At 47.4% G+C, this 9,529-nt stretch overlaps 1 protein-coding gene across 1 annotated transcript in view; it reads left to right on the top strand.

Moving 5' to 3' along the window:
* Positions 1-4,850: 4,850 nt before the first annotated feature.
* CYP46A1 (cytochrome P450 family 46 subfamily A member 1) overlaps positions 4,851-9,529 on the top strand; it is a 31,845-nt gene continuing 27,166 nt past the window's right edge. Inside the window, exons 1-2 of the mRNA XM_075926591.1 lie at positions 4,851-5,209; positions 7,957-8,034. Coding sequence (XP_075782706.1) covers positions 5,082-5,209; positions 7,957-8,034 — 206 coding nt within the window. The 5' untranslated portion in view covers positions 4,851-5,081. The remainder of the gene's footprint in view (positions 5,210-7,956; positions 8,035-9,529) is intronic.

The following is a 9,529-nucleotide window of genomic DNA, read 5'->3' as shown; positions in this document are numbered from 1 at the left end:
GAGACAAAACAAAAAAGTAGTCAATATAATGGTCTTCTGTATGCGTTTTAGTAGGTACATTTCTGGACTGTTATTGCTCATTAAGTGCTGTTATATGGGTGGAAATCGGGTAAATATTGCATTTTATTAATACCAGCAGAATGGACTTAAATAGGACCTGTGTGTTGTGTTGTCTTGCCTTAATCTTTGTATTCATTCCTATCCTTGTGAAGGAAGCTATTTGCATATATATTTGCATGTATACGCAACCACACTTAAGTTGCAGCCCTCAGCATGTATCACTGTGGCCCCCGGGGCTTCCTAAGTTGAGTAGCCCTGGTCTATGATGATGCTGGACCATGGAGAAGACAAGGAAGAATCAAAAGGAACATAAAAATAATTGTATAGAGGCAGTCCCCGGGTTACGTACAAGATAGGGACTGTAGGTTTGTTCTTAAGTTGAATCTGTATGTAAGTTGGAACTGGCATCCAGATTCAGCTGCTGCTGAAACTGACCAGTTTCAACAGCGGCTGAATCTGGACGCCAGTTCTGACTTACATACAGATTCAACTTAAGAACCCCAGGCATCCCCAAGTCAGCTGCTGCTGAAACTGATCAGCGGCTGATTCCAGGAAGCCTGGGGCAGGGGCTTTCTGTAGTCAGCCACTGGTCAGTTTCAGCAGCGGCTGCTTGGGGACGCCTGGGGCAGAGCAGCTGGGGTGCTGCCGGGTTGGTCCAGTAGCGCCAAGGAGCGGTGCTGCAGGACCAACCGGCAGCGCCCCACCTGCTCTACCACAGGCCCGGGGCTTTGCTCCATGTCTCCCTGGTCTGCTGGGGGGGGCCACTAGTTGCGCCCCCCCCCCCAGCAGACCAGGGACACCGGGAGCAAAGCGGCAGCGGCGGCGGAGTCCCGCGCCTCCCCGGCTTTGCCAGAGCAAAGCCTCAGAGGTGCAGGACCCCTCTGCCTTCCCGGCTTTGCTCCCGGTGTCCCTGGTCTGCTGGAGACTGTCCCCAGCAGACCAGAGGCACCGGGAGCAAAGCGGCAGCGGCGGCGGGGTGCCGCACCTCTGAGGCTTTGCTCTGGCAAACTTGGGGGCAAACTTGCTGTGGCAAAGCCGGGGAGGCGCGGGACTCCGCCGCCGCTGCGGCTTTGCTCCCGGTGCCTCTGGTCTGCTGGGGACCATCTCCAGCAGACCAGGGACACCGGGAGCAAAGCCGCAGCGGCGGCGGAGTCCCACGCCTCCCCAGCTTTGCCAGAGCAAAGCCTCAGAGGCGCGGGACCCCTCTGCCTCCCCGGCTTTGCTCCAGGTGTCCCTGGTCTGCTGGAGATGGTCCCCAGCAGACCAGGGGCACCCGGAGCAGCTTTTCTCGCCTCGGAGGTCGAGGTGGCGGGACCGCTGCACTCTGGGCGGTCCCGCTGCCTGCGAGCTCCGGGGCGAGAAAGCCCCGTTCGTAAGTGTGGATCCGACATAAGTCGGATCCGCGTAACTCGGGGACTGCCTGTATTTTACATTTATATTACATATTGTGACAGCGCGGCCTGGCCCTGCACTACAGCTAAAAGAGTTCACCTGGCCCCGGGGCCGGGGCAGACCCCACCCTTGCAGCCTTGCTGGGCATGCACACGAGTGAGTCCTGGGATAAAAGTCAGGGAAAGCAGGCAGTCAGGGGAAGTAGCTGAAGTGGTAGGGGTGCAGGACAGAGATCCTGAGCCGTCCCAGCTGTCCCTGACACCAGACCTGCCATCACCGTGATGGCTGGAGGAAGGCCTGCTGACCCAGCCGCTCAGGAGCCGCAAGCCGAAGCACAGACCCCAGGACATTGCCTCAGCCAGGGGAGAGGTAGGAAGCAGCCCAGGGTGGAGGAAAGACCTCCGGGAGGTCGGCGTGTTCTGGCAGGCATCCCCGCTGACCAGGCAGTGGATGCTGACCCTGCCAATAGAGCCCTAGGTTGGGACCCAGTGGAGCGGGAGGGCCTGGGTCCCCCTACTTCCCCCAAAACCCCCATAATCCAGCCTCCAGGGTGGTGAAAAGGGCTGGCTTGTATGGACTAGGCCAGAGAGCCGTATTTCCCCTGATAAGGGGGCACTGAACTTTAAGGGCCAGGCCAAAGGGATTATGCATTCCCAGGTCCAAGGTAAATTTGCTCCGAGACCAGGGCCTGCCCCCTCACACATATATACTTACATTTTGTTTTCACAATACAATCCATTTTCCTCCCATTAGGCCAATGCCTAAGCTTTTTCATTCTCTCTCCACAAAATCATTTTCTCTGAGTAATGTCTGCATTATGGCATCTAAAAATGTCCTATCACAGCATAATGCTATACAGCATCTCTAAACAGCACGTATTCTGGTCCCAATACCCAAGCAGTTACTACTGAGAGCATCTGTCATCCTTCCAACCCCCATGAACTATGTGCTAAGGGTAATGCTTGCACATACTGTGGTGACAATGTGCCGCAAAAGATGCTATACTAGAAATGTGATGTGCTATTGATGCCAATATAAGATATAAATGTACAAGTGTTTATTTCCATTGGATATGGCAAAGGCTGTGAGTTTGTTATGGAGATAATGGAAGTCCCAGATTCTGTGTATTTTCTGCAACCTCCATGAAATTCTGCAGCTGCAAAAGGCAGTTTGGCTGACCGGAGCCAGCCACACTGGCTGCCTCTGGAACTGCCCCGCAACCCGGACAGTTGCTTGGACAATCCTGCAGCTAGTGTCACCAGCCACTGTTGGAGTGGCCCTGAGCAGCTGGCTCCAGGGAGCCAGCCAAGCAGTGGTTTACCCTTGGAACCACCTGTGCAATGGTCCCAGCATGGCTGGAATACAGCCCTGGAGGCAGCCAGACCAGCAGCTGTTGCTTGCTGATCCTGGGCAGCTGGCCCACGGACCACCTGAGCAGCAGCCAATGCAGCTGGCCCTAGGGACTGGACTGCCTTAGCACCAGTGCAGGGGTGGCTGGAGCAGCTATTTCATGAGGAATCTTAGATTTAGACAGAAGTGTTTATAATGAAACTCATGAACCAGGCCCCAACCTATCGATGACATTTACTAAAAATACCCATGACTAAATCTTAGCCTTTACTATGGTGTTCTGTTCAACATATTGCTTGTATAGTCCTTCATCCTGCCTTGCATTCAGGGTCTGCCAGGTAATGCTCTGTGCTGGTTTGAAGCTTAGGTGCTACCTTTTCAGGACAGGGACTGTCTAAATAGTCAGTTCCAGTGTTGAGCATGCTGATGATATTTAATGAATAGCCAACATGCTTTGCATATTTGAGATGGATCCTGTTAAAACAGAAAACAAAAAGCCCTTTATTGGGAAACCTACTTTTACTGAACAATGTAGAACTGCCACAAAGACTCATACCTTTGCATCCCTTAAATGGACCTGCAGAGATAGTGAATTGTTTTCTAGTGCAAGCTGTTGTCTTTATTATACGTGCTGCCTCCTCTCATCACTTACAAAACACCTCCCTAGCTATCTTGAGACTGGGGTAACACACAACTATAGACATGAGCAACCTTACAGTGGTGTACCTGCCTCAGTACCGCTGTACTAATATACATTCACGAGTGTAGACATCATCTTAATAAAGACATTAGATTATGGCTTATTACAACACTCTATAGTTCACTAACAGGTCTTTTTTTTTTGTTCTACAACTGTAGGGGTGTTAAATGGCCACTTCCCCATGAATGCTCCCTTACAATAGGTATTAACCATCTGCACTAAACAATCTGATCCACTTACTATTTAGTGACAGGCTGAGTAACTTCTCAGACTTCAAGTAGCTCTAAAGCTCCTTCACCAAGAGAAGTTATTCCAGTAAAAGATATTACATAACCCACCCCCTCACTTCATTTTATCTAACACATTCTCCAAAACTTCACTAGGTGTCAGTTTAATACTTCTGTGCTCACTGCTGTGTTGTTTATTAATCCCACAGTACTCGTGGCTAAGTAAGGAGGCAGATGAAATTCAAACCTAAGCAACCAGAAATATTAAGAACTTCTATGATGCTCTAAGCACAGAGCTATCAAGAAAATCGCCAATAATACTGAGTGCCTTGAGTCCACACTGTTGGACAAAAGTATGAGAAGTGTTTGATTTTATTTGCTGATGACTAATTCCCTAAATTCCAAATCTCAGTCTGACATGCAGTGGAATATGGACTATTTCTCATCTAATAAACCATCTTGTTAGTCTTTAAAGTGCTACACAGTCCTGTATTTTATTTCTCTTCAGTTTATGATAACTTTGGTCTCATAAGGTGTATCTACACAGGAAAGTTTTTTCGGAACAATGGCCATTAGTCCACAATAACTATGCGAGCATCTACAGAGCAATTCCATTATTTCGAAATAATTTCAATATAATGGATGGCTTATTCCTACTTCCGTAAAACATATTCTACGAAAAATAACAGCTATTCCGAAATAGTTATTTCAAAATAAAGTGTGTGTAGATGCTCCACTTCTGCTATTTTGAAACAGCCCCTCCCCAGGGCCATTCTAAGTTATTCCTCCTGGGGCTCTAAATCGAGATAGGGTCTGCATTAGGGAAGCCTGCCTTGGATTAATTTTTGAGGTTTTCCTGCAGTGTAGACATACTATTTCGAAATAAGCTATTTCAGAACAAATATTCCAGAATAGCTTGTTCCGAAATAACTGTGCTGTGTAGACGTAGCCATAATGAACATCAAGAAGGCAGAAATGATTTACTAGCCTGCACCTGGAAAGCCTTAAGTAGAGCCTATCATCACAGTGAATGACCAACCTTCCAGGCAATGGACAAGTTCATGTACCTTGGTAGTACAGTCACGTGTGTTGTGTGTGGGGGGGAGGGGGCGTTCTGCGTTTCACCTCCCCGCGCGCCCGCTGCTGAGACGAGCAGCGAGCCCCAGGCACCCTCCCCCGCGCGCGGCCAGGCTGCTCCACGCTCCCCAGCCCGGGAGGCAGGGCGGCCGCGGGCCGGGGCTGGGTAAGCTCCGCCTTGCGGGGCTTGCTGCCTTCCCCCGGCCAGCCGGAAACCGCCCGGCCCAGCCGAGCCAAGAGGCCAGAGGGGGCTGCCCAGCGAGCCGGCCCCGGCTATGGAGGGGCTGGGGGCCCTGCTGCTCCTCCTGCTCTCGCTCTGCCTCCTGGCCTTCGGCCTTTACTGCTGCTACGTGGCAGCCACCCACGCCAAGTACGATCACATCCCCGGCGCCCCGAGAGAGAGGTAAGGGGGGGGGCAGCCTGCCCCGCGGGGGAGGGGAGGGATCTCGCTGTTTCGGGCATCTCAGTCGCTCCACACATACAGCCCCCAGCCGCCTTTGCCTGGTCCCCTGGGGAGCGGGTCCTCCCTTCGCACCTGCCTGGTGCCAGGAACCCTGCTCTCCTGCTAATGTCACAACCGTTTGACCTAGTGAAGAAATAGGAGGAGGGGCTGCTGTGGGACCTGTAGGGATGTAAGTTCTGTCATGTTTAACCACTTAAATGAGCTTAGGCAGGGCTGCTCTGCCCCTTACCAGTTAACTGTAACTGATGGGCATCACCCAGCAAGGGTGACTCTTGCCGGTTAACCATTCACATCCCTAGACGGGAACACTGAGATCTTAAGACGTTAAGTAAATGACTTGACCAAGGTCATAATCCATGGAAGAGCTGCCTGGCAGTAGATGTTGGTCTCTTGGTTTCCACCATCAGCCTATTCTTATTCCTCTGTGTACCAGAAACATTCTTACCATTGTCCTAAACATCAAACACTAGCAAAGGGACCACTTTGGGTATGCAACTTCTGGCTCCTTGTTCTTATCTCAGGGCTACTGTGCCAGTTATGTTTTAAGATCTGTTTTCATCAATACGCTGCCTTTAAACTGACCCTGATTGACAACAAATTTGCCCTCTTCGGTGCCTTTGGCCATATCAGAAATGTTTGGATCATAGCAGATGATAATAGTTTCACCTGTTGCAGCATTTTCCTTCATTACTGTGCAGGTTCTGTTTTGGCACAAAAAAAAACCAAACAAACAAACAAAAAAAAACCACCACCACCAACAAAAAACAAAAACAGAAGAAACCCAACAAGTACAGGCAGTCCCCAGGTTACATGGATCCGACTTAACATCGGATCCCTACTTACAAACGGGGTGAGGCAACCCCACACTAGATGCTTCCCCCCAGCAGACCAGGGAGACGCGAAGCTAGCGTCCCCTCCCCCACCCCCTCCAGCAGACCAGGGAGACATGGAACGGCTTTTCTCAGCAGACACCTCAGCTTGAGAATAAAGGACTGAGGGAAGGGAGGTGTGGGAGAATAAAACTGAGCTCTGGAGAAATGTTTGGCTAGAGTTTCTCCTGCAATATGTACCAGTTCCGACTTACATACAAATTCAACTTAAGAACAAACCTACAGTCCCTATCTTGTACGTAACCCGGAGACTGCCTGTATCAACAGATACGAACAATAGTAAAAAGGCCTGTAACCCCAAATGACAACAACAGAAACAAAAACAGAAAAAACCCAACAAGTATCAACAGATATGAACAATAGTAAAAAGGCCTGTAACCCCAAAATGACAACAACAGAAACAAAAACAGATAAAACCCAACAAGTATCAACAGATATGAACAGTGGTAATAAGGCCTGTAACTCCAAAGTGACATTGCAATCACAAGGAGAAACAACCGATGTAGAGGTACTGAGGTTGTTTATTTAACCCAGTGTTTCCCAAATGGTGTTCCGGGGAACCCCAGGTTCCATGAAGTGAAAATAAGGGTTCCACAAGAAAATTCCATTACAATAACATGTTATTATTTTAAAAAATAATAATTAATTTTAAGCATTTATGAATTTTATTGAAAACAATTTTCATTTGTATTGATCTCATGACCTTGTTTAGCATTTGTTTATTATTATCCTTACTTATATGTAGTCTACTTTTTCAGCTCCTATATGAGACTGCTATTAGGGGTTCCACAAAATTCTTTTGAGTTTAAAAGGGTTCCGTGGCCAAATAAAATTAAGAAACACTGATTTAACCTTATCTTTGGGCCTGTGTACAGTAGTAAATTGGGCATGTACTAGCATGTGAGCAGACACAGTAATAGCATTCTGTTGCATAAACAGGCATGCAAGGATATCAAGTTTGGTTGTGTAACTACAATTATAATCATGTCTGCCCTTTCAGAATCTACAAATTAATATTAGGGGTAGGTGAATTATAATCCTGCTTGTAGTTAGATCAAAATGGCATTCTGCTGAATAGACCATGAAGGCAGTGATTGCATTAAGGGTTTGTGCCATTTTTCTCACTTGTATGGCTTACATCTTTGCTTATCCCGTCAAAGGTTTATTTCACATACAAAAAATAAAGGAAAACATGGAAAAATAGATGTCTTTCCAAACTGACATTCTTTTGGATAAGTGTCTCATGCTAGTACATACCAAGATAAGCAAAGGTATCATTATTGTGGACAGTAGGTGTTAGCCAGTTTAATGAGTATTCTATTTCCCTTGTAGGGGTGTTAAAATGTTTTTATTAACGTAAAATTGTAACTGCTGCAAGTTTCATCAGTAACACGTGGCGGGGCAATCGGTTCTCCAGAGCCACTGCCTGTGGGGGAGCCAGCTTTTAAACCAGTGCCCACCTGACACAGAGGCAACAATGTGGGGGTGGGGGCAGGCTGCCCTGCTGGAGTTGATATGCGTGGGGAGCCAGATTAGGAGACAGCTGCCTGCACGCATTGGCTCGTGCCTTCCCCCAGTGCTGCTGCCTCTCACACAGAGGTGGCAGGGTGGAGTTGAGGGGTTGTGTGTAACCGTGCACCTAAACCAATGAACCCAGGCTCATCAGTTAACTGTATAAATGGTTACACTTCCACATCCCTCTCACCTTGTAGCCCTTTGATCTGAATCATTGTTCATGTGATTAAATATAAGCCATTATTAAGAGCCTACTGCTGCTGAAAGTTTTGTTTTCTTTAGCTTTATACTGGGACATCTGCCAATCATCTGGCGAATATTCAAGAGAAATGAATTGATTCAGGATCTCTTCATACAATGGTAAGATGTTATCTCTCAATAACTCTTTTATTTTATTGGACTGCCCAACCACTCAGCATTACGCAGGAGAGAGGGACATGCTCGCATAATTAACCTTCATCATAAATTGGGAAACTAAGGCAAAAAGAGATTAAGCGATTTTCCCAGAGTCACTCAACAGGTCTTGACAGAGTCAAGAACAGAACAGAGGTCTTGCTGTAAGTGTTTCACGTTAGGGATGTTAACTAATGTGTATTTGTGTAAAGGTGTAACCACTGGATTTTTTTAGTGGTTACACGTTTACGCAGGGAGGTGGGGAGAGAGGCAGGAGCTTTTAAGATAGCTCCTTGTGAGCACTGGCTCCCTTCTGCCCCCTCCTGCTGCCTCTGATAAAGAAGCAGCAGTATGTGGGGCAGGCAGCTGATATGTGCAGGGAGCCAGCTTGGAAGCTGGCTTCCCATGTGTACCAGCTCCCTCCTCACTTCCTGCGCTGCTGCTTCTCCGTCAGAGACAGCAGTGCAGGGGGGAGGGAGAGGGCAGGTGTTTCCATGGGAGTCGGTGTTCATGGGGAGCCAGCTTTTAAACCCCGCAAGCACTGGCTCCTGCCTGCCCCCTTGCACTGCTGCCTCCTCTCCTCCCCACCCTGCTGGCACTGCCTATGCTTATCGGTTAATTGTGTGAATGACTACACATTAACACGCCTACTTATGTAGGGATAACATATTAAAGTATTAAAAATGATTCCCCCAAGTGGAAGTGACTCCCCATAATTTGTTCCCCACAATTTAAAGTCTAAGTAGCATAAGCATATAAGTGTTTAGATTTATTATTATTATTATTATTATTATTTGTTAAGATTGTCAAATGTTTAGATGTATTATTATTGCCCCTTTAGAATATAATTTGTTAGGAATGTAATATTAGGTCATGTGACTTAGAACTGTTAAGAATATAATACTATGTAGCCAGAAACAGCTCCCCTCTCTGTGTCCCATGGCACCTCAAGCTTTTGCAAGGGGCTGCTTGAAATTGACATTGCAGGGATACATTGTAACAATGCATTGTCAAGCCACTAACTCTGCTCTGGGAGCCAAGCCCCGTAATTGACTAAGGGCATTGTTACATAATTGACTCCCATTTCCTTCAAAGCATTGTGAAGCAATTAATCCTAATCGCAAAGTGAAACATTGTAACTATAACAGTAACTAACTCAGGACTCCAAGAGAGAATGTTTTAAGAAATGCCACCCAGAAACTTTTGTGATTTTTTGTAACTACAACTCTTGTATATGTAAAGTTATTATTATACAAAATACTGTATGTGAAACATTAATTAGGGAATGTTTAATTGCTCAATGGCTTAAATGACTGCTTCTTGGAGCAGCTGATGCAGGAACCCACAAGGGGAGGGGCAATTCTCGATTTAGTCCTGAGTGGAGTGCAGGATCAGGTCCAGGAAATAACCGTTACAGGACCGCTTGGGAATAGTGACCATAATATAATAACATTCAACATTC

The sequence above is a fragment of the Pelodiscus sinensis genome, chromosome 4, assembly GCF_049634645.1.
Source record: "Pelodiscus sinensis isolate JC-2024 chromosome 4, ASM4963464v1, whole genome shotgun sequence".
Classification (NCBI taxonomy): Eukaryota; Metazoa; Chordata; order Testudines; family Trionychidae; genus Pelodiscus; species Pelodiscus sinensis.
This window is presented reverse-complemented; position numbering and strand designations above follow the sequence as displayed.